This window comes from Bombus flavifrons, unplaced genomic scaffold, assembly GCF_040668555.2.
Source record: "Bombus flavifrons isolate JBK064 unplaced genomic scaffold, iyBomFlav1_principal scaffold0019, whole genome shotgun sequence".
Lineage (NCBI taxonomy): Eukaryota > Metazoa > Arthropoda > Insecta > Hymenoptera > Apidae > Bombus > Bombus flavifrons.
The window spans coordinates 201,702-228,416 of record NW_027184764.1 but is presented as its reverse complement, the minus strand read 5'-3'; the positions used below and the strand labels follow the sequence as shown (position 1 = coordinate 228,416).

General features: G+C 37.3%; 1 protein-coding gene, 1 long non-coding RNA gene and 1 pseudogene across 2 annotated transcripts; all 3 read right to left on the bottom strand.

Annotated features, from left to right (window-relative positions):
* Positions 1 to 478: 478 nt before the first annotated feature.
* Positions 479 to 12,877, bottom strand: LOC138189208 (angiopoietin-2-like; annotated as a pseudogene).
* Positions 12,878 to 15,857: 2,980 nt separating this feature from the next.
* On the bottom strand, positions 15,858 to 16,562 carry LOC138189207 (uncharacterized). Its single transcript, XR_011175967.1, has 3 exons — positions 16,493 to 16,562; positions 16,154 to 16,283; positions 15,858 to 16,053 (listed from the first exon to the last, which is right to left on the bottom strand). It is a non-coding gene; the product is annotated as an uncharacterized LOC138189207 (long non-coding RNA).
* A 47-nt stretch (positions 16,563 to 16,609) lies between these two features.
* Positions 16,610 to 18,526, bottom strand: LOC138189221 (SURP and G-patch domain-containing protein 1-like). Its single transcript, XM_069131355.1, has 5 exons — positions 18,469 to 18,526; positions 17,623 to 17,807; positions 17,164 to 17,544; positions 16,696 to 17,020; positions 16,610 to 16,620 (listed from the first exon to the last, which is right to left on the bottom strand). The coding sequence occupies exons 1-5, from the start codon at positions 18,518 to 18,520 to the stop codon at positions 16,610 to 16,612; spliced, it is 954 nt and encodes a 317-aa protein (XP_068987456.1). The 5' UTR covers positions 18,521 to 18,526.
* Positions 18,527 to 26,715: the final 8,189 nt, after the last annotated feature.

The following is a 26,715-nucleotide window of genomic DNA, read 5'->3' as shown; positions in this document are numbered from 1 at the left end:
AGGACGTGAAAAGCTATCTCCAATGTAAAATCGTTAATACGTACGACGGACAAAATCTGGGACGTACTTTTAACGCAGGTATTCCCGATTCCTTGCATTACTATTACATCAGTCGTTCTCTTACCGGAAAATTTCGAGGCTACGGATTCTTTAATTAATGAGCACTCGGCTCCGGAATCGAAGTAAAACGGAAACGACTCACCCAGATGACTCAAACTACCAATTGGCGGCTTCATCCCACAGAAGTCGACTCGGGGTTTGTTCTTGGGGCTGGATTTTCTGTCTTGTTGTTGCGGACAATCTGGTGCGATATGGCCCTCCGCCTTACACTTGAAGCAAACCAGCCCCAAGAACAAACCCCGAGTCGACTTCTGTGGGATGAAGCCGCCAGTTGGTAGTTTGAGTCATCTGGGTGAGTCGTTTCCGTTTTACTTCGATTCCGGAGCCGAGTGCTCATTAATTATTGTTATTATTGTTATTATTGTTATTATTGTTATTATTGTTATTATTGTTATTGTTGTTGTTGTTGTTGTTGTTGTATCGTTATAATCGTCTATATCATTGCTGTTGTTGGTCCTTTTGGTTTAATCATCATCGTGGCACGTTTCAAAGTATAATCCCAACCTCTCCAACGGAACCATGCGATACCTTCTATTAAATAACAGAAAGGAAGAATTGTCTTTTGTCATTAAACGGATAATACGAAACATGAATGGCTGGTTGTACGTGACGACATTATTTTGTAAGCAATCATACCTTGTCGAGCGGTTAAATCCTGAGGATCGTTCAAATAAAGACCGTTTAATCCTCGTCCGCACGATTTCCACCACCATCCGCCTTTTAGCATGGAAGCGCAGTTCAACGATGACCTATCGTTGTCCCTGTGTGAAATGAAATATCGTCTCGAACAAATAGTTGACTCTTATTACGATTAATCTATCCGATATTATCCGTTCTTCAATGCTTTTTGCTCTATGCTTTCACATAACCGAAATTGTCATTTCATGCATTCTATCAAATGAAGAAATAACGTGTTACCTGTTGTACGTGGAAAACGGACTATTGTTCGAACCGTACCATGGATCGTTTAATGAGTCACCGGCATTTCCGTCGTAACCGTCAATCTCCAATTTATAATATTCTCCTTCTGAATAGATTTTGAAGTGAGAGTACTATGCGTACCTAAACGAAAGTACATACATATATAATTTTTGTATGCGCACGGATATACGGATGTTCCGAAACGTTCTATATCTTAAATGTACAGAGAAAATCGTCTTTGAAATCCTCTCCGATCTATTCTACACAGACATTAAAACGTCCGAACTTCGCATCCAAAATCAGTTGCAATTGTAATTTTGATATTTCTTACCTTTTGTTACCTTCGAAATCTTCGAGTTCCACCCGAAGCATGTAATCTTCGTTGTTAGTTAACATGTATATGTTTTCGTTGCCAAGCCAAAACTCTCGAGCAGGATCACCAAAACCTTTTTTATAATCAGCCCAATCACGATTGAAATTTTCTCTTGGCTCGCCGAAATCGTCTCTTCTTTAAATAACCTAGGAAAAAGTGGAAATTCTTTTTCGAATTATGAGATAAAAGAAGTAGGAAGATTAAATATCTTTTACCAACGAACGCGGCTGTTTATTGTACGCACAGTTATTCTTTTTCTGTAACGACCTAAGAGTATAAGCTATCGATTCTACATTGATTCTACATTGATTCTACATTGCGAAATATACTTTTTTGGGAAAAAAAACCCGTTCTATCACACTAGTTTTATCTCGATGCATGATGCACACGCGTATATACATATTATAGTATTTGGACGAATCTCTGTTTTACCGTCCAACCTCCTTCGGCGATATCCTGCTCGCAATAAACCTTGAGAAACCAATAGGTTGTTCCACGAATTTGAAGATAATAGACACCGCTATCTCTCATGCCAGCATTTAACAAATCAACACATGAATAGTCCTGTAACGTTAAACAATATGTACATGTATTATCGTGTTTGTAAGCATTGATAATATGGAATAACGCTTTCTTTTTCTTGCGTAGATTTTTCACTCTGTTACATATTACGTACATAGATTAGTAGTTTTCTCTCTTTCTACAATATTGTTATACATATTTAATGTTTCAATTATACAATCGTATTGTAAAAACTACTTTTCTCTTTCTTTCTTTTTATTTCTTCTAGAAATATGGTATAGGTTTTCAAAATTCCCATAAAGGAAGGATTAATAAAAATTTCACCGACAGGGACTTTTTACGAGCCATATTCGAACGTTTCAAAGTTGATGGTTGTACGTGATGCACATGTGTACATTATAGTGACTTTGTGTGTTATTTACGGTTTGACGAGACGAGTAATTACGAGCAACTTCAAAATGACCGTTTAAACGAAACATTCAGAATGTTAATCGATGTATTACGTAATAAATTTTTCAAATCTGAACATTTCTTTGTGTTATAGCACATACGATATGTACGTGAACGAAGGTGGGCATATACGTAGGCATGTCGTGTATTCTATAAGTGATTTAACTATACTGTATATGCACGATAAAATGCATATGTTTAAGATTCCTTCTTTCTCTCTCCAACCCCTTCCCCCTTCCCCCTCCCTACACAATCCCTCCTTTTCCGTAGTAATTGGGCCTCCCCTTGTCTACACATTCTTCACATAGAAATACAGCAGCGTTGTTGTTACGTTTACTCTCTCACCTTCTTCCGTTTCATCGCGTTCGTTCGCTTATTCGCTTACAGGGTCTTAGAAGGTAACTAAACTATAGAAAAGAGAGAGGAAGAAAGAAAAAAGTATGTTTGCATAAAAGTCATGCGGTATATCGATTATTCCACTTTGGTCGGTTAAAAACCAAAGAAGAAATGATAAAAATATAAAATACTATATAAAAACTGTTTCTAATTCGTTTGAACGGTGCCGATTACCAGTGACGTTAATTGGTACGGGTTGAGAATGTTTTTGTTGTTTATTACCTTAACATCTTTGTAATTAAGGAATGCATCGGTGGTAAAGGTGGAATTTGCTGTACTTGGTTTGTTTTTGACACTTGGAAATATAACACCACGATTTTTAGACGATGATCGCTGCGAACTCGGTGATAATGGGGGGCCTATTGAAGGATTGGCTGTCGAGTTGGAGAAATTAGTGGAACCAGCTATTTGCTTGAATTAATGAAATTATTGATCGATACGGCGTTCGACGAGGTCGAGGAAGACATGGACATCGACACAGACGAAACAATGGTAGTCGGATTGACCGGTGAAACGGTTGTTTCAACTGCAATGTCATCAGAGAGTTCAACGTATCTGTGAATCGAAAGAAATTCGTTCTACATGAAACATAATAATTAATTACATAGCAATGTAATAATGGTGTTTCGTTAGTTGAACGTAGTATATTGTCGCTACACTTTCTACATATTTATTTATTTATTTATTTACTAATATTCTTTTACATCGTTCTTTCACGCATCATATACCTATGTATAATAATATATTGGAATATTTACTAACAACAGATGCAATCAATTCGAAATACGATTCTTTCACATTACACGAAACGAAAGATTTCTTTTCATCGAACGGAACAAAGCAAACAGATAAAGATAGAAATACGTATGTACATTGTCTGTTATTATTAGAGAGAAAAGATTATTTCTCGAAAAATGGAATGGAACTGACAACGTCGTAAATGCCTTTGGTTTCTATATTATTTCGTAACATGATGTATGATAATAAAAGCAAGCGAATAAAGTATCAAAGAAGGAAAACTAACCTATTGGAGTCGTATTCGACAAGGCGATCGATCGTGGGATCTAGCAGCAATTCCGCAGGTATTGGACGCTGAGCAAGGCTAGCTACATCGTCCTCCTGCTTTCGAAGTCTATTCTCCACTCCTTCTAAATTTTCGATAATCTTATTCGTTTTCGATCTTAAATCCGCATGAATTTCACTGATCGCTCTTTCTTGTCTTTGCGTTTGTGTAAGTAATTCATCGGATTTTGGCAAGAGATCGTCCACGGAACTTTTCGTGCCAACCTATCGAAAAAAGTATAATACCTATCTATATGGAATGCCGTCAAGTGGACATGTAAAATTGTGCATGCGGTCATACAACGTGATTAACACGGCAGGTAAACAGTGAAATTAACAATTTAGCCACATCTTCTCAGCTTACCACGACGTTCCAGACTTCATCCATTTTTTCCGATACAGTCAACAATTGGATATATTTGTTCGACGAGTCGATCGATTTTACTCTGCCTTGGTGGTGGCGGCTCGGTAGTTGTCGTTGTTGTTGTTGTAACGTTGAACACCGGTCGACCGTTCGTACTTCCTCTCACTAATATCGCATCGTGCACGTCACTCATCATGTTGTAAATAGTTCCCAAACGATCGGAAGCCAAGTTTACGTGAAACTGTAACTTTCTGTCCATATTGTTTGTCGCTTGCCTTAAATTTTTTATCCCGATCGTAATGTGATTTATTACTTCATTACTCATCGCTTTAGTGATTTCGATTACGCTCATACATTGACTGGCTTTTTTTCGCTGGCTTCGGCATTTATGTCGTCATTTTGTAACAAGTTATTATCCAATTGATGTTTCAAATCGATCAATTTATTATCTATATCCGATACCTTTTGATCAAGTGACAATAATTTTTCACCAAGAGTGAAATCGGATGATGATGGATTTTCTCGCTTCTGATGGATTGCTTGTAATTTCGGACCTGTTTTGCCAAATAAATGCCAATTTATACGATAAACTTGAACAGCGAATGGCAACCGTAGAAAGAAAAGAAGAAGAAGCATCAGTAAAAAGATAAAAGTATGGAAAAGAGACAAAGAGAACGAAAAAAGGGGAGGGGGGAAATACAGGGAAAGCAGGCTTGTATACGTTTGTACATATGTAGGTATATACCTATACAATAGGTATATATAGGTAGGTACCTATAAACTACACGTAAATACAATTGTTAAGTAAACGATATAGATAAAAGAAAACCGGTTGTAAATGTAATACAATTCAAACGACAATTTGTAGTTGCGATCCATGTTTGTTCTAACCGAGTCGATCAGTCCAATATTTTTTCTTTTTTCTTTTCTTCTTCTATAGATACGTCTGTTAACGAATTTCTGTTTTTACGTATTAGCATTTTATGTACATACATACATACGTACCGCTTCTGATTTCACTGTCGTTTTTATCATCGCTCCTTTTTGTCGAGTATGCAGATTCAGTTGAAGAAAATTCAATTTGATGAGAATTGAAAAGTTTTAGATCTAATGTTCGTAGCTTTGTAATAACTGCATCGGTTTTATCGATATTATCATTCACGCGTGAATCCAAAGCTTCCACTCTTCTCATCAAGTGTTCCACCGCTTTGTCCAAATTTTCAATGCGCTTTAATTTTGATTCCAAAGTCGAAACTATAACCTCGAAAACGTTAAAGAGGTATTGCTCTCTGAAAAAAAAGTACCGAAAAGTATTACGATCAAAGAATGAAATTCGTTTTAATTTCAATTAAGAAATTTTCATTTCACTGGAGTAATGCAAAAGTAAGAATGTTCATCCATTGATTCGTTACATCTTAACTATCTCAACAATTAATAGAAATTTCAAAATATGAACAAATTATCAAATTTGATTAATATTAGTTATTATAAAAAGCTACAAAATTAATTCATCTTCTTTAAATAAATTAAACGATATTGATAATCGATACATCATTGCTATAAATGAGGAAAATGTTGCTCTATCTTATATAAAATAGTATCGGATCTAAGGTAAAGCTGAATCTGAAACAACTTGCACAGATGTATCCTTTCTCTCGTTACGATGTAAACTGTAATTTTACGCAATCCATAGGTAGGTCAACAGTCGTACTCTCCATGGTTATTACGGTCCTTTCGAATCTTACAAATCTGTAAACTTTATAGTGTAATGCCTAAATTTGTAGAATTTGTATGTAATTGTATGTAATGTAAAATATAACGGCATTGTTGTCATTACTTTTACCACATGTACACGACTACTGAACGATAATCAACATACTTAAATAATTAACATACATATACATTATTAAGAATTACAACATATTTTCGTAAATTTTATTATTTATTCTCTTTTCGTAACGCACACGCGATATTCGTATTCGTATTCGTATTCGTGTGTGTATTCTCTGGTTTACTCTGGCTTTATTCGTCGAATAAAAATGTAATTTATAATAATAATTATATATAAATATAGTATGTAACATGCAATGATTATAGAATGTAGAATTATAGTAAAATATATACAGAAAGAAAATGACTCGCAAATATTTGCTCACTCGCTTTTACTAAATATACAGATACGATAAATATACCTTGTAAGGAGAGTAGGAAAATATCCTAATTATTAATTATTCCAACGAGGAGATCTACGTTTACCAGTTTCAATGATTTTCAAATATATTATTGTCAGGATCATGATTTTGAACAACTTTTTCCTACGTATGTTTGGGGCCCTGCTCGGCTGTAGCTTTCGAGATATGTACATATTCGTAAAAATACCTTTGCTACCTTTTATCTTGGTATCGGTTAGGTTGCTGGCAGCTTTGTGTACCGGGCAAGATGATATTACCTATACGTATGTATGCGAGTTTATGGCTCTCGCATAGATAAAGCCAAACTTGTACTGTTTCGCGTTGCAGGATCGCTGGATAGATGATTCCTCCACAGTGAAAGTGAACAACGAAAAACGGAGAGTATTTACACCAGTTCACTGGTGGATGAATACTCCGGATGAACGCTAACATATTCTTGGCGACTGAAATAGTGAATTGTTTAAATAATATATTAGAATCTGTTACTTTTTCGCTAATATTCTAAATCTTCTAAATATTTTCGTGTAAATTACAGTTTACGTTGACGTTGTACACCTGTGCTTAAAATACGGATAAATCGAAATTTTGTTCCTTTTTTTCTTCAAATTGATGAACATCTACAATTATTATTAAAATTACACATTGCACATAAGAGCAATCGGCCGAGACCCTGTAGCCTTGTAATTGAAACGCCCGCTCGTTGCAAGTTTGATAGTCCTACGTGCTATAATAAGATTATTCCTACGTAAAAATGAATTAAAAAAATTAATGACAAGTGATTAATAAGAATTATTAGTAAGGAATACTTTTTAAATCCTATTTAACTGATTTGATATGATGAGACGAAACCTTTTATGATCATAAGAATATATAATAGAATGAATAATAGAATATATAATAGAATATATAATAGAAAAGTTTGTGAAGTTATCTTATGTTTACTTTACCCTTTCCGATAATAAAAATACTTTATGATACTTATCAGCTTCTTTCGGGCAAAGTTATTTTATTTTTACAATATAAAAAGTTGAGTTATCTCTTTTAATTCTTTAGAATTACGATATTACAATCATTAATGCCAGATTCATCGAGGAGCGATAAAACAAAGTATCCTCAAAGGTCACATCCATCAAACCCAGTTGTTAGATAAACTTTATGTAAAATTTTTGATCGAGAGACCTTTACAAACACGACGATACTGCTGCTGCAGTGCGACATGCTCGACGTATCGTCGACTGATTGAAAAATGGTTCACAATTCGATCAACTGTATAGGCAGCTGAGGTTAGTATTGCTTAAATGCGATCGATGATCGACTATGTCTACTGTCGTAGTTACGATTGGCTGAATGAGAAACAAATATTTATACAAGTATGTATTTGGTGCTGACGAGATTTACTTCTGACTGATTTCTTCACATATACTTGAACGATTCTAACTGAAGAATGAAATTTAAAACGTAATTTTATTGTATTAATTTCTACTTCGTTGCAGCTATTGCCGATTCATCTACAAGTATAGTATGTACGTATGATTATACAAATTATAATAATAAACAGGTCTCGTGTTCCTAAGCCAAAAAAAATCGTTCTCTTTACTTTCCTTCTAATTATCAAATTGTCAGATTAATATTTTATACTTTATCTATATGTAAATGAAGTTGTCTATTATAAAATTCTATCATCTCAAACGTATCGCGTAATTTTAATCGCTGATATTTCTGTTGTTTCAATTATTATGCCGACATCGTTATGTAATGTTACCTTAAATAATAATAAGACCTTGTTCTTTCACGAATGCTCCTCTTAAATAAGTCTCAATAAGAATAATTGATACCATAAGCGTAATTATTATAGATATCGGTCCTTCGATTCATAGAAAACAGAAAATGTCGCTATTCTTTCAAATACAATTGTATCATATAAGGTCCATGACGTTGCAAAAAAAAAAGAGAGAAAGAAAGGTTACAATATAAACATACATGATAGAACGCATGTTTTAATTTAATTTATTAAGCTATAACTGTATAATTGTTTTACTTGATCCACATTTTTAACCAGCTTATAACGAAAATGGGCATGAATATTATCGAAATTACTCTAGTGTAAAAGTACTCCGCAGCGAAACCAACGAATAAAAACTAACAACGACTATTGAAAGGTGGAAGCGGAATTACAACGAGCGCTTACAACGGACGACATTCCACAACTGATATCTTCCGTAAGATTGAAAGAGGAAGGTAACAAATTACGAGACGAATACCATGATGATTCTAGGAACGACTAATGGTAGTAGATGTAACACGTGTATACATATATGTGTCGGAGATGTAGGGATGGCGGGCCTTTCTTTTGGAATTTTGGGAAGATTCCCAATACTTTCGTTAAACTGTTTGTTTAAGCTGTTCAATATAGTATTATAACAGTGGACTTGAGGTTGAGGTGACACTGCCGGTCACCGAACGTAGCCACGGTCTCGGGATGAACGTAAAAGTACTAATGTTGAGGGACACACGTTGTATTAACAAACAAGTCCCGAGGCTGGAGCAATAACGGCTCTACGCGAGCCTAGTAACGGTGCCTGGAATTTTGTTGATAACCCTGATCAATATGCAATTGACAAGTGTGATCGTGTCAGTCTTTTATTTGTATGATCACCTTGGAGAGTTGATACACAACGTCAAACGATTAGTCTAAAAGATACCGAACGTCATAGCTAACGTCATTTCAAGAATAGCTTATAACTAAATGTTCAAAAAGTTGTCCCGTTGACCGTGGATTCGTTAAACCCGAGAACATTGTTTATTTAAGAGTGACTTTACGTTATACAGTTAAACCTTGTTTAATCAACTCCTGTACATATTACTGTAAATATAAACCTTTGAACAACTATAATGGCTAGTCCTAATGAAGAAACACAAGGCGCCCCAAGAACCAGCACCAACCCAACAAACCCGATTAACCCGACATATGTATATCCCCCCCCCCCCCGTCCATGTATCCTGACATTTACGAATTTCCTACTACGTCGGTCTACAACCTTCGTGTTATTCTTAGGCAACAGAAGCAATATTTATTAAGAACTAATATCGATAAAGTTGTTATGCGTAAAGGTAAGTAAGCGTAAACGTACATATAGTACATAAACGTACATATCATCAAACTTGTAATGAATTTGTCTCTCGTCTCTTTTCGCGTTGCAATCTATTTACATATTATGTTTATTTTTCGTAGAGTCTGACATTGATATATCTACTTCCCGATTGGTATCGATCGCTTAAGATGGATAATCATGAAGACAGTGCGATGCAGGCTTACAAATAAAATGTTTACAGTGAAACTGTTAGAAACTTACAGTTCTAGAAAACTAGATTTAAGTGATTTTTGAATACGTTTAATTTTCTTGTAAAGACTCAACATTTTGAACAATTTTTTCCTATACATGCAAGAGTCTGTCGGCCATAGTTTCCAAGATATTGCGAGCAAAAAAACTATCGATACCATTACCGTGAGTAGTACTGCCTGTAATAATTGTACGTTCGTGGCAGTGTATGCGCTCGTATTAGTTTCCAGCGACCAGATAGAGTGACCTGACCGAAACCTGACGCTTATTCTCTGTTTATTGTGTATACCATATGATGTATACGAACGAAGGTGGGCCGAGACCGGGATACAGCTCCGTGGCCCAACTGCACATGGGAGGTTCTAAGAAATGTCTGTCTGTCTTACAATTCAATTAAAGATGAATATCATTAATGTATTGAGCTTAGCTTCTTTAAAAACCAGTCACCACGAGGAGGTCGGCAACACTTACATAAAATATTTTGTAAAATAATATCAATTATTTGAGTCATAAGTTATGACATGACAGGTATTTTTCTTGCAACCTCGAATACGCAATTGTGCATGGAACCTTTAAACTCACCCAAGACTCTTGTTCATAAACAGAAAATACACTGACACATATGCCACTACGGATGGACAACGGGGTACAAGACAGCTTTTTTACAAATATCTCTGAAAACAAAGTCGAGCTGGAGTAATATATATATTAAAGTTTTTCAAAATGTTGATTTCTACCACATATTTGAGAATCGTCGAAATTGGTAGGGTGAGCTTCTCTATAAATAATTATAAAAATTTTTTTACGCTTGCATATCAAAATATAGGTGTCAACAAGATAACATACAAGCTCGGATTTAATAAACCGATTCCGAAATAAGTCCATATTTCTTTATCGCAAACTAAAAATGTCCCGTTTCCGTGTGAAGTTGACAAATCGATTATGAAAAATGTACTTTTTCGCACATTTTACTAATTTACAATATAAAAATTGGGATTATCGTGACGCAACGAGTCTCATTTTACAGATTATTTTATTAACTCACAAAGTTCTACTGAAACTTTTTCATGTCCAACAAATAGCGTTCAAGGTATAAAACGATATGTGAAAAAAGGTTGTGTTTTTCGTTTAATCGGTATTTCTTTTATAAAGCATCAAGGGAAAATTGTTTCAAAGTCGCTTTATATAATATGCAAAAATATTTTTACTATCAATTTGTTCCTGAAAAAATATTAATTCAAATAGACTAGAAGGAAAACACTAGTGTATATGCCAGCTAATACGTTACCACATACATTAGAGAGAATATATGGTTTTTCGTATTTGTTATCTTATACTCGTACACACATACACATGTAAATCTTACGCATGAAAAAGAGAATGATGCGCGCGCGAAGGGAGATGTTGAGTTTTTCTCGTTGACTGTTCATACTATTTTAAATATCGTATTATATTATGCAATTTGAGTCTGATTGTCGAAATTGTATTGATCTTACGCGCCAAAAGTTATTTGATCTACACAAAAACCGAACTGATCGACTTATTCGAGTTAATCAAGATTAAAGATTTGCTTTTGAAAAATAAAACGTTGTAGATGCTAAAACAAAACAATTTTCTAGACAACCGAGATAATCTCGGTGTAGCTTCTGCCTACCAGTTTAATTAGACGATTAATTAATTATTAGTTGTGGTTTGTGCAGTGTCGTTAGAAGAAGGTGTATCAAATACAAGAATTAACAGACTCGTTATTGTTGACAAGTTCTTAGCGATAAATGAAATGGTAAATAAATGAAAGAAAAGATAGTTTGGCTAATATGTAATAGACACGTAAGTGGAAAGCGAGATGAGAAGGCAACCAGTATGTAATTTCTAGAAAGAAAGCAAGGTTTACAATCAACGATCCGATAAAATTCATAAAATTCTATTACATAAGTGACAAAATATTCTTTAGCAATTCCGCTACTATTATTAAGAATCAAACACCTTTCGCGTTGTTCTGCGAAGTTACATAAGGGAAAGTCTAGCATGAACCCCAATAGAACGACAACACAAGGCGAGACAACACGACGACGAGGGATTTATAGCTATATACTGCAGATTGTAGATGTATGCTGCTACACGCTGCACGAATTGAGAGGATGGAAAGAGAAAGCGAAAGAAAAAGGCGAGTATAAACCTGTTTCAGTACAATAACGGAAATTCTTGGTTCAATTTCTTACGATTAAAGTCATCGGATCAAAGCATTAAACTTAAACCAATTTTATTTGAATCGGCGTTACTTTTATTACCACATTCGTTCAAAACAAATAACTCATTTTCATTTTCCTAATATTAAGTGGTACAAATTTGCTACGCAAACGAGCAAATCACAATTAAATTGTACTTGTTTCAGAATAACAAATTCCAGAAGAATTATTTGATTTTTTAACTTTTCACCGCGCAGGAAACACAGGAAAGCTGTACGGACAGACTGTCCGTTGGTCAACTACGATTAAGTGAATATGTACACACACACATATATGTTATACACTATATGCTATTCACAAAATTAAACAAGAAGAAGAAATTAGTCTTCTCGAATATTTATCATCGATCAATCTATCGAATGAACTTAAGTGATACAATGCCTGTCATTTTTCTCTGTTCTCAACTTCCGATCTTTACAAAAAAAAAACAATGTTAATTAATATACTTTATTGTTTTTTATGCCAACTTACCTATTTCGTTGGGAATTGCGGCTGGGTATCGGTATCGTGTTTCCAGTGATGTTGCCTCCATTGTTACTAACGTTACGGGTATTACGTTCATCGGCAGAGGACCTGGGTAGTCTAGGACTTCCAGCAAACACGATACCCAATAAACATGTGACAAGTACTACAGCTTCTCTCATGATCGAACAATCGCAGAGAATGAAAGGAATATGAAAGATATGGGAGTGAATGTATATTTAACGGCAATGTCAATGGCGAGGAAGTATAAAAGGGAAAGGAGAAAGAAAAGAAGAAGAAAAGAAATAGAAGAAGCAGAAGAAGAAGAAGAAGGAACAGAAGAAAAAGAAAGAGAGAACGGCAGAAATAAAGAACGGAACGAAGAAAAATACGCGATTTTAAAAATTCACGTACCCACGGCACTCCCGACGAAGGTCACTTAATGTTCGGTTAGTTGTTCGCATGCAAGTTCTTCTTCTTCTTCTTTTTAAGCCGAACATCCATTCATTCTCAACGCTTATATATATGTACAAAGCAATAAGTAAATTCACCAACGATAATGTTTCTAAGTGAAGATATATACGCGAGAATGTAAATGTTCTTTTCGACTGGAACAAAACCAATTTGATCGAAGCACAAATCACGAAACACTCGGCAAAGAAAACACGACTATTACAAGTTGCAACAAACAGGAAAAGATCTTTCTTTCGCCATTACCAATTTTAAATTGTTTCATAACAATTCGTTATCATAACGAATGTTCAAGGTGATCACAGCGGAGTTTATCCCGATCCTCTTCGATATAACACTTTGATCACCGTATACGCACCAAGGATAAGATGAGATGATGAACTTAAGCGAATCCTATATTTTTCTCATTTTTCTCTTTGTAGCAAAATCATTACTTGTTCTGTTGGTTTCGCTCTACTTTTAATATTCGTTCGCCTTGATCGAAATATATACGACCGTTGTCATTGCGAACATTGACTTTCCCTTGATGAAGACACACTCACACACACACGGTAAATGAGTAATTAGTATAGTCTCTTAGAAACGACTTAAAAAAGAAAGACAAAAGACCGTATCAATTTGTTGTATTTATATGTGCGCAACTGTTCCACAGACAAAATCAGAACCATTATTTAATTCTTTTGAATCTCGATGATTACGCGCACTTCGCACTGAATGTTGTGTATGACACCTGTTCCGTTTTCTTCCAAGTTCGATGATCTATCCGTTCTTCTCTTCTTCCTAGATATATAAGTTCGATATAAATTGAAACATAGATAAACTCTATGTCATATACGGTTGTGCATCACCCTTCCTTATTCTAATGTTTTTCACTTTATTGTTCGTACGTCTCCTGAAATAACGAGCAAAATATACAACAGTAATACGCAATTATGCGCACCGTATTTTAAATTCGATACAAACAATCAGACTGCCGACACCATAAAGCACCAACAAGTTCCCGATCGCCGCTAAATAGTAAGAGTTACTTTCACGTACATACGTGTCCGCTTTGAAAGAGTGCTTGTACCTCTCCCCACTGATCTACCGACCATTCTGTGGTCTTTTTCCGTCCTTTCCCTCTGTAAGGCTATGATCCGATCTGAAACGGTTCGATCCGTTTGAATTCGTACTGTTCCGTTTCGTTGCAACTTCTTCTTCCCCTTCCTTTGCGTTGCCCTTCTCTTTCTCACCCTACCTACCACTCTACCCCTTCTTGACTGATGTCGTTGCCAGCGTCACCAGGAGAAGTTCCTATCGCAGGAACAAGATGACGTCACTTATAAAACGAAGACATACATGTATGTGACCATACGCGAATACGACTGTCAGTCCCCATCATTGTCTTGCCCCTTCGCTTATTTGAGTGCATCTATAGTACGAGATATTCCGTCATTCTATGCTACTACTACATACACCATAAATACTGTTTTAATTCTTACTGCTGCCGTTCTTCATGCTTCCAAACTTTCAACAGTTCCAACAGCCATTTTACTCCTACTTTTGACTTTCTGACAATATCGATTACAGTTGATTGAAAAATAAACAGGAATAAACCGAACATTACCTGCGTATGATATATTAATTTGTAAATACATATCTATATCGCATCGATATCTATCTAATATTTAATATATTTGCATCTAACGTATTGATAACTTTCATTTTCTTCGTAATGATTATAAATCATCTTTTTATAAATCATTATTTCTCTTTTAATTAAAATGTGTCAGAGCGCAGTTGGAACGAGGATTAAAATTACATAACTTAAACGTAAAATGAAGATTAAGGAAATAACTATTATTAAGGTGAGCTAATTCAAAGGTGAAAATTGCTTTTAAATAAGATAAATGTCGTCAGTTATTTATAGCTGAGCTTCTATCTCGTATCTATACTCTTCGTGTGAAATTACAAACAAATCAAAACATTATTTTCCGAATCTAAGAGAACTTGTGTGAAATATTTCGAGAATGTCATGATCTTACATTCTAAGAGAACGTGTCAGACTTTTCACCTTGATCGAGACGTCGATACAATTGTTGATCAAGAAACGAGAACAGGCATACTCGGTATTACTGTGAAATGTGCATTCCATGATTATCAGGGCGCATCGATGTGAAATATGCATTAAAATTCCAACGACAACGACGAGAATGAAGAAATGGAAAAGATTAAATAACGAATCTAATCAAAATCGAAAAAAAGAATGCAATACAGTAATTCGGTAAATGCGATAAAGGAAAAAGTAACAAGATACGATCGGAAAGAAGATGTACAAGAAAATTAGTAAACCGACAGACTGGCAATGAGGTAGATCGTAGTATAAAAATGAAGAGAGGAAGAAAGCAGAGGGGAAAGGGAAGAGTACATTATAAATTCAAGTATACATAGGTATCGTCATATATGTATGTATGTAGATCGGTAAAATTGTTTCACTTATCGACACAAATTAACCGGAATGCTTTGTCACGGACTGAATACAGGATAGAGCTGATACCTGTCGCTGTTTTTACGTGTCCCATGTTTGGGGGACCATGTGACCTGTGAGGCGTGATATATTCCCTATGTTAGGGCAATGTATCAATCAGATCGATCAATGTAGAAGCGCTTAAGCACGCTTGTCCAATGTAATAGGAAATACTCTAATTTTTTTGAAGTTGGTATTCAGTTGGAATTTGTGAGACACGAAGTCCCATATAATTATGTTACGTCTACTCTGTACTTAATCGATGCTATTACAATCTAATACATATCGCACGGTGCATCAAATATGAAACCTACGTACAAATAATATATGTAACAAAACATTCACAGTTCATATTTCATTTAATAATTCTAATGAGCATTCATAATCGTACATACATACAATAAGAAAAACAGAGTAAACATCTATAGAAATAGAAACAAGATTGGGATTTCATTTATTATGTCACTATAACTGTAACTGTAATCTGTACGTTCAGTATAGTATGTCAAATATACAAAATAATGACAATTTATCTCCCAACTAAATGGAACATCACGATATATAATACCTCGAATACGATCTACTAATGTCACCTTCTTCTCAATAATAAGGTCTTCGAGGATTGTTCTAAAAATAAAAGGAAGAAAAATAAACATTTGATTAGTGGTTAAGTATATGAAACATAACTTTGGTATTGCGAAATTTTTTAGATGTTTGACAAAATTACCAAAGGATTAGGCCTAAATCTGTAGGCAAGCATCATTCTCTTTCTGTAGGCATCGAATTCATCGTCGTCCCTGGATACACCATCCGGTCTTTCGGAACCTAAACCAGCACTGTCGAATCTATTGGTTGCTCTATAGAAAAATGAGAAATGTCGGTACAACATCGAAGATATTGGTATTAATAAATGAAGTAGGAAATGGTCACAGATAGATCAAATAAAATGCTAAGGAAATTCAATAATACGGTAAACTTCTATCATAAAAATAATTCACATGTATTATATGTTTATATGTGAAATTAACGCGAATATAATAAGTACAATCAGTCAGGAACTACTTACTTATTAATAGGTTCGATGCGACCATTGCCTTCGCTACCTAATCCTTGTCCTTCGCTCCAACCAAGTTTTTCTAGCATGTGAAATCCTAAAGAATTGCAAACTTCGTTAATTTGGTTGTCAAACATAACCTACTGACAAAAAGATACATATATATTTTAATATATGTAAATACATGGACGCGCAAAGAAAGGCAGGCTGCGTACCGATGTTATCTTCTTTTAGTTTGTACTCCTTGTAATCGCTAAGGTCAGGTTCCTTCCCCTGATTAACTGCGTTATATTGTTCCATAAATTTTCTAAGTTCATCCGGTGGCAAGATATCACCAATATGATGCTTTCCTTCTGCTTGGGCCGTCAATTCTTCAGCCCACATTTGAGTAGCCTCCATTTCGGCAGATTTGAGTTTGTGTTCCCAAGTACCACCTTCCGTCTCTTCGTCACTGTCGTATTCGTATTTGTGCTTACCCTGTGCTTCTAAACGTCTTACTTCTTCTCTTTTTCTTAATAAGTTTTGGTAGAGAAGATTTATCTGAATGAAGGTTAAAATAAACGGTGAGTGAGTTGGCAGAAATTACACATAGTTGAATTAACAAAGTACTAAGCTCGATCTTAATCTTAAATCTTAAATGAACGCTTGAAATAAAACAATTTTTAAATAAACAATCTTGTCACCTTGTAATGATCTTCGGCTTTTTTCCTTTGCTCTTCAGTGAGATCTAACGTCCCCAAAGTTTGTCGTGCATATTGTATCAAGGCTGGATCGTTCCTTGATATTTTAGTTAACATAGGGTTCTTTGTTTCCGTGCGTTGCACTTTTGGTGATGGAATTATAACAGCCGGTTGTCCAATTTGTCCAGGAATCGCGATACCTGGCTGTGAAAAGCCACTGCTACTTTGCTGTTTATTATGGCTGGTTAACGTGTTCATTTCTGCTACAGGCACCTTATTATCTGGATCACCCCATCGGCTACGTCTTTTTCGTTTACGTTCTTCCTTGTTGTCTTCCTTTGATCGATCTGTAGAATTGTTATCGCTCTCTCTCTCGTTTCTTTTCTGTTTAATGTACAAATAATTATAATCAATAATGGTAGATGATGACACGATGCAAAAATAAATATACATTATATATACCTTGTGGTGAAACATGCTTGTTAGAGGTAGGACCTTGATCGCTATCGTCATTATCGCTGAGAGCTTCTTCCGGACAATAGAGTTCCGCGCCGGTGTTTTTATTTTCCTTAACGGATTTTTCGATGCGAAATTTTGCCAATCCCCTGTACTGCATATAGGCTGCACTTTGCTTTTGGTGCAGAAACCTTGATTAAAACAAAACTTAAAACTTCTGACGAGTAACATAGTCTCCTAAATTAAATTCCTTTAGATTAAAAGAAACACAATAAAGAGGGAAAAAAATAAAAGAAAAAAAAAGAATAAGAAGAAAGAATAGAAGATAACAAGTGTTTTATAAGAAAACAGCTCGTATATTCGTATGTTCGTCCAATATGTCACGCCTTTGATTCGTCAATTACATTGAAGAATTTAGGTATTGTCTTTGTTTTATAAAAGAAATATTTTATAAACTAATTAGGGGAACATACTCTAACGTATGTTGTTTTACAGAGGATAAAATAGTAATTATAAATAATTGTAAATAAGAAATGAAGATAGACATTCACGTTTTGGACGCACGATATATGTATGATTAGAAAACTTATTGGTCAAATTTTAATTACAATTTCACGTATCGTTATTATCAAATATTATCGATAAGATTTCGCTATTTGATTAAAAAGGAAGTAGAGAATGGAGAAGTGATACAGACAAAGCAAGCATCGTAATACATTACACCTAGATGCTGTATCTAGTGCTTGAAATAGAGCAATGTTGTACAAAAAAGAAATAAAGAAAATGTGATATGTGCAAACGCTACACGTATAAAGACACTATAGATGGGGGACCAGAGAGGACAGTAGTTACCATAATTTAGGATCTTGGGCATTCTTCTCTCGTGCTTCTTATTCGATTTCATCCCCACAGTCAGTGACTATGCGTGCCAGCTGCTCAGCCTCTAGGGGACACACTTAGAAGCCTTTGTCAGACATGCGTAACAACGCTAAAAACTCTGGATTTTGTTTTTGTTTCTGTGGTGTAGAACACGTATTCGTCTACACGAATGATCAGCACGAATTTGCTTTTTGCAAGTTTCGTATTCGCCCACGCGTCTTGTATTCGGCGTATCGCGCGCGCGCATACGCATACACACGCACACTTACATATTCTGGACTGCGCGAACAAGTAATCCATTTTACAAGAAATAACTTGTTCTTCGTAAATATAAACATCCGGCGATACACCGAAACGAAGAAATAAATGAAAATAATCGACATATCGTACCTAGCTGTTCAGAGGCTTGTAGATCAGTCAATGGCCTCACTGGTGGTGGCACTTGTACATTAGGTGGCCCCATAGGTACCTGAGCGACTTGATTAGGAAGAGGGTAACTGGTCGACATTAAAGAAAGTGGCGGTCTGGCGTTTGGAATTAAGGAAGGGGGTGGTACATTCGGAGGTGGAATATTAAGATTGGGCGCTGGAATTGAATTCATATTCGAGGCAACATTGTGAACTGGTGGTGGAGCGGACATCATCACAGATGGTATTACATTTGGCTGTGGGACGTTTGGAACATTTGGCACGTTTGATGCATTCGGTACACTGACCACGATTGTCTGCGTAGCCGGAATCGATATTACGCTTGGTGGCATTTGTGTCATTCTCGATAATATATTAGGAGGAGGAATGTTTGGAGGTGGTAAGTTTATAGGTTGTAATGGTGTAGGAGGTGGTACACCGCATTGCTGTCCGGTTGAAGCTAAGTGTCGTCGCGTCTCAGATTGTTGGATCGTGTTACTACGTTGGGCGTATTACGAAGGCGCAGAGTGTTCCACTGGACGTATTAGGAAGGCGCAGAGTGTCCCACTGGACATATTACGAAGGCGCAGAATGTCCCACTGGACGTATTACAAAGGCGCAGAATGTCCCACTGGACGTATTACAAAGGCGCAGAATGTCCCACTGGACATATTACGAAGGCGCAGAATGTCCCACTGGACATATTACGAAGGCGCAGAGCACCACACTTGATGCACAGCCGCAACGTGGTATTAATGATCCTCTGAGGTCCGTGAACTTGCATCGTTATTATCACCGTCGTTGTCATCATGTAGACGTCTAACTCAGCAGGAACGCTGCTGTCTGGCGTTTTCCTCAGTCTGTCATGTCTGTCCTTATATGATCTTTTACCGTCTAAGGTTTCTAAGGTATACCTATCTCCTTCCAAAATCTCTGCTATCCTGAATGGACCCCTGAATTTCGGGTCTAGCTTCGTTTGGTTTCTTTCCTCGTTTTTGCGTAATACAAAATCACCAAGGTTAAACCCAACTACCTTGGCTTTCGTTTTGTCGAACCTGTCTTTATCATAGCTAGCGCAAGTCTCCATGTTCTGTATCGCCTGTTGTCTTACATGGGAGATATCTACTTCTCTTTCTTTGATGTTGTCGGGTACGGGCAAGCTGTGGGGTCTCGCTGTTTTACCGATTATTAGTTCCAATGGGCTCGACTTAGTCAAGCGGTTGGGTGTACAATTTAAAGCCAGTTGTGTTTCCCCGATCGCGTCTTGCCAAGACCGCCCGGTCGTTTCTATTGTTGTGAACATATTTTTTTTAGCGTACCCATAATACGCTCTACCTGTCCATTAGCTCTACTAGCACCGGTTACCATTAAGTGGAGTTTAATGTGTCTATCTTGACAAAAGTCTTAAAATTCTTTGCCCTTAAAAGATCTTCCCTGGTCCGCTATTATCCAGCGAGGACTCCCGAATAAAAATATAGTATACTGAAGTGTTTTAACGATACTAAAGGAATCTATTTTACGAGTATGATGCAGATATACCAATTTAGTGAAGACGTCGACCAAAACAATGACATATTCTTTCGAATCACTTTTACCGCTTAGTTTGCCCGCTATGTCCACGTGAACTGTATGCCAGGGTATGCTGGTCTTAGGTATAGGACGTAATTCATCTTGTATTTTACCTGAACTTGCCTTCGAAACTTGACAAGTATGACGGTTCTCTACGAATTTACGATCATATTTTCGTCATTCCTTCGAACCAGTAATACTCGCACAGTTTCTCAAGCGTTTTATCCCAATCTAAGTGCATAATGGACTGGTGCACATGGTTAATAACGGACCACCTAAAACCTCTTGGGACAATGGGCAAGCAGGGAGTTCTGCCTTTTCTCTGTATCTTACGATGAAGGGTACCTGACCGTAATTCATACGTATTCGCGATATTTTACGTGAGCTCCTCGTTTTGCAATTTATTGACGATCTCAGAAATTTGGGGGTCGCAACGTTATCCCGCTGATAGCCAATCTTCGGAGATTTCGGTCGGATTGATTTCCTTCTCTACGACTTTGTTGATCGTACGGTGATCCAAGTCTACGGGGTTCCGCGAGAAGAAATCTACGTGGGCCTCGCGTTTACCTTCTTGATACATAATGTCAAAAGTAAAAGTTTGTAAGCAAGCCCACCACCTGTGAACACTGTCATTTAGTTTCACACCATTTCTAGATGGCTTCAAGGAATTACAATCAGTAACGACAAGAAATTCTCGATCATGTAAATAGTGGCGAAAATGTTTAACAGCGTATAACGATTGCTAACGTCTCTAGTCCATATGAATAATACCTAGATTCCGCAGGGTTAGTTTCTTTTCTGTAATATTTCACTACCCTGTTTTTAGCTTCAACCTTATGCGTTAAAGTAACCCCATATACATCCAAACTAGCGTCAGTATGTAATCCTATCGGATAATTGGGGTCAAATGTGGTTAACGCCAAAGCATCAGTCAGGACGGAAATTGCCTTTCGCCTCCTTTTTTTCGTGTTTATCTGTGAAGGCTTAGAGACGAATTTTCGGAAGTCAGAAACTAAACCTATGAACTGTCTATGCTGTGTGGCGGTCGTTGGTTCAGGTAAAGAACTCAAGGTTTGCATTCCACCCGGGTTGGGGCGGACTTCTCCGTTATGAATTACATGTCCCAAATAGAGTACCGATATGTTTAGGAAAGAGCATTTAGAAGAATTAGATGAAAATCTGGCATTTACGAGGGTATTTAATACGGTGTATGGTCTTTTTAGAGCTCGATCTATGGAGTAGGCAACAATTAGAACATCATCCAAATAAACAACAATGTACGAATGGCACGTTGGCTGCCATACGTGTTTCCAAAGGAATCTCAAGCACGATCTCTCACTTCGTTCGCTCGCAACATGAAAACCGTCAGCCGTCGTCGAATACAACGAAGAAAAGTGCGGCATAAATCATTCCGAACAAATAGTTTCTTATGCCTTCTTAGAAAAGGGATCAAATGGTACCGAAGGCTTGGTACGACTACTTCCGGGGACCTCTGTGGCAAACGCCTGGACGGTTTTAAAATTGCAGCAAGGAAGAAATTAGAATATTTAGAAAGGTATTAGTTGCAAAATTATTAGGGCTGTCTAAAAAAATGCAAAAATCCTTGTTTTAACGGAGTGAGCGCAATATCGCCGCCCGGAAGAACGATCATGAAAATAAAAGGACGTCGAGTGGACAGAACAAAGGCACAAAAGAACTTGAAGAAAACAACAACTTATTGTCCAAATCGTCCGGTGCTGTATATTTTCTAGAATTAGGATGAATAGGGATTTGGCGAAATCCGCTGGCCATGTCGGACTAGTAAAATATCTCGAATTTGCTATCTCGCGACTGGATCCGCAATAAGGAGTAAAGGATACCGATCCGCGTCCGTATTTTTTTATTTAGTTCTTGAAAATCTACTAATCATCTATCTGAACCATCGTTCGTCTTCACGTACGCGACGTACATTTACGCGAGTACGTAGGAAACCCGTAATGAATGAATCTTTGAATTTTCGAAAAGAAAGATTAATCGACTTTTATCGCTACCATGTACCTCATTGTCAACTTCATTAACATCGATCTCGTTTTCAGCGGTTTTATTACAGGCATCAATTATTTTTGTTTTATACATAGCGAGACTAGTTTGTGTAATATTGCGTCAAACCTTGGCTTGAAATGAACGAGCAATCGCGATATCATATTTTTTTAAATAACTATCAGCGAGGACATGAAAAACTTATCTCTAACCATTAACACCTGCAACGGACAAGATTTGAGATGTGCGTTTAGTACAAATATTTCTTATTCCTCGCATTACTACTGTATCAATCGTTCTTTTGCCAGAAAATCTCAAGACTACGGATTCTTTAATTAGTGAGAACTCGGCTCCGAAATCGGGGTAAAATGGGAACGACTCACCCGGATGACTTGATCCACCAGTTGGTGCTCCCACTACGTAGAAGTCGATTCGACGTTCGTTATTGAAATTATATTCAGGGCACTGCTTTGTAAGGATTTTCCTCCACAATCAAATTGGCAGCTGCGCATCATGCAGCGAAGTCGAAGCCCGCGGTTTCAGGGTTAAAACGCGGCGGCGAAAAATTGTTAGGTTCCACACTCGATTTTTGCACTAGCGACAGAATTAACTCGCGCACGATGGTCGTAAGCTCTTGCACTGTTATAACCGGCACTTATCCCACTTCTGATGTCGGGTACACATTGGAATTAGGATTAGGGGCGTGAAACGAATCGTCGTTTGGTTTACGCATTGTCGATAAGCAATAGAGAAGACATTGACTAGTGCAGATACGATTATTATGGAATTGGACAAGCAACCGTGGCAATTAGACACTCGAGAAACTAATGATCTATGATCCTAGGTTCAATAACGAATCCGCGGTCGACGGGGTGATGGATGAACGTGCCCACAAAATCTAAGTCGGACTCTTTGTTAAAACGGTGAATACCCACCGAGCGTACAGACGCTAAGTGAGTCGCTAATACGATCTCGCGAGAGAATGACTTTTCGTCGCGACGATGCTGCAGAGGAAAATTATGATGGGGTGTGTCTAAGGACACGAGATCGTCGGATTCGTCGAGGATAGTCCTCGTTCAGAAAGTAAGGGAAATTAACGTTGCTGCTAATTGGTCAATCTCCATATCGGTGGTTAGAAAAGATGCCAGCCGCCCTCGAAGGAAAGTTGCTAGTGGGAGACGCCGTTCGTTGAAAGAAATAGATCTCCCCTATCTTCCCGTAGTTGGGACAAAGACTGTTTATCTGTTTGAAGGGCTTTAGGTAACTAGATCTTAGTGTTTATAACGGCCCTCGGGCTAGCTGATCACGTACTGTGGAGACACATCGACATCTGGCAATCATCTTACTCGAAGAATAGGGACTGCGTGTGGCCACGGGACAGAGACCGTTGGAATGTTTACTGTCGCGTGTCGCCAGAGATATTTCTTTTAAGGAGAGCAATAGAATTACTTCATACCTTTGTTAGGCAAAGCGTTCATCCCGTGACCGCGGCTACGTTCGGCGACTGGCTATCGCCTCGAGCCCAAGCTCATTATCACAAATCTTGAACAAATACAATCGGATCGAAAGACGACAATTGTTTAATTACGCCTATGATAGAATCTAGATTACGGTGTTAAGGGATTTTCCCGGGGTTCCAAAGGGAGGACTCCGATGTCCTTTCATCTCCGACATATATATATATTGTTCTATATATATATATATATATATGTCGGAGATGAAAGGGAAGCCGAAGCCGTTCCTTGGAAATTTTGGGAACATCTTCTAGTAGTCTAGCCTGGATTTTATCATAGCTGTAATTGTTCGAGATTTGTGATATCAAGATTGGGTTCGAGGCGACAATTGGTCGCCGAACGTAGCCACGGTCACGGGATGAATGTTTTATCTAACGGAGGTCTGGAGTGGTTGTATGTGTTCTCCGAGAAATGTGGTTGTGGCGGCATGCGACCTCGAGAGCGGGCCTAGCCACGTGTGATGTTGCCTCGGAGGTGCCGATGCAATGGGACATACATTGTATTAGTAATCAAAACTCCAGGCAGAAACTGCCTAGCAACGGCGTTTGGAACTTTCTCGATGCTTCCAACGAGTGTGCCTAGCAACGGCGTTTGGAACCTTCTCGATGCTTCCAAACGGGTATAGAAAACAAAATGCAATCGTACAGGGAGAAAAATCTCCACGAGACTGGCATTCGTCTTGTGACTGCTTTGGAGAGTGACACGTCGTGTTTCTGTGCTTAAGATCAGTCTACGCTTAGTAAGGAGTCATCCCGTTGATCGTGGATTCGTTTGAACTCAAAATTATTGTTTATAACGATTATTAACTTATTGTTTGTAAATCATATTATTCATTGAACTTACTATCCGTTAAACGTATTATTCATTAGCTTTATTATTTGTTAGACTTACTAACCATTCAACTTATTATCCACTAACTTTATTATTTGTTTAATTTATTATTCGTTCAATTTATTTTCCACTAACTTCATTACTTGTTAAGTTTATTATTCACTAGACTTATTATTTGTTAATCTTTGTAATAGACTTGTGTATGCGTGAAAAATATAATCTTAGTTGTGTTAAACAATGGATAACTCACGTGAAGAATTGTCACGCGCCCAAAATTCCTATCTCACCCCGACATATATATATATATATCGGAGATGAAAGGAAAGCCGAAGCCGTTCCTTGGAAATTTTGGGAACATCTTCTAGTAGTCTAGCCTGGACTTTATCATAGCTGTAATTGTTCGAGATTTGTGATATCAAGATTGGGTTCGAGGCGACAATTGGTCGCCGAACGTAGTAGCCATTGACAGCGCGTAGACAAAAGACTGCGACGAAGTCAGACCGTAAACAGTAGACAGGCGACGTTGGCTTCGGGGTTTTCAGTTATTGGGTAACACAGCTAGCGTGCGGATCTGGACCAGCTCAAATTGTATTCTTACATATAATTACACTTATATTTAAATATATTTTCTGCGTGACAATTTATCCACGAGTTTCCTCTGATTACACATCGAATAACCTCAACAGGTTATGGTCCCAGAGCTGTAAATTGCAAGGCAGCAACGTGAAGTGAATAAATTGTTAAAGAGTTGTGCTTAGTAAAGCAAGGGATAGTTCTAAAATCGAATCAGCAATTGCGAAGATCGGTATGTTACGCGGCGAAGAAAACTGGCTGCAGTGGCGTTTTGTTATGAGTACACTTTTGGACGAAGATCACGACCTGATCAACGTGTGTGGAGGGAATCTCTGTCATCCAGGTAACAGCGCGGAGGAAGAAATCGATCGTGAAAGATTTTTGAAGGCAGATCGGTTAGCGAGAAAATTAGTCGTGACTTCAGTAGGAAAGAAACCGTTGGATCTTCTTTTATGTTGCACAACAGCACATGAAATGTGGAAAAATTTGAATACAGTATATGACAGAGTAAGAGTACAGAGTAAGTTGGAATTGATAGCGGCGAAGATGAAAGCCCTTGGGAGTGAAATTGGCGAGAAAATGCTGATAACACGCATTTTATCGGCGTTACCAAACAAATTTGACCATTTTCACAGTGCGTGGGATTCGGTGGAAGAAGGGAAGAAGACCCTAGACACCAGTACCAGGCTTAGTACCAGGCTGATGACCGAAGAAACCAAATGGAAGAAAGACGACCAGGAAACATCGGTGGCGCTGGTAACAAAGGGTAACAATTATAAAAGGGAACAGCAGAAACAGTCAAGCAAATGTGAATACGAGAAACAAGAACCAAGCTGTTTCAATTGTGGAAAAGTTGGCCATCTAAAGAAGGATTGCTTTAGATGCTTTATATTCAAAAGGAAAGGCCACACCAGTAAAAATTGTTTTAAAAATAATAAAGGAAGCAACAGTAGAAACAACCAGGAACCTAGAAATCAAAATCGTGATCACAGCGGAATTGGTCTATTAGGAAGCACCTCAGTGATACAAGCGGCAAACCCTGATGTTTGGATAATCGACTCAGGAGCTACGGATCACATGACAGGACAACGGGAATGGATCAGCGTCTTCGAAGAATTCGATAACACTGTGCAGATAGAGATCGGCGATGGTACGTTCATGGATGCGTGCGGCAAAGGAAAAATCAAAGTAGAGACTTTTGTGGACGGCAAATGGGTGACATGTACAATGAACGATGTTCTGTACGTACCAGGTACGAAAAGAAACCTATTTTCCATTAGATCTGTTGCGAGAAGAGGCATAGATTT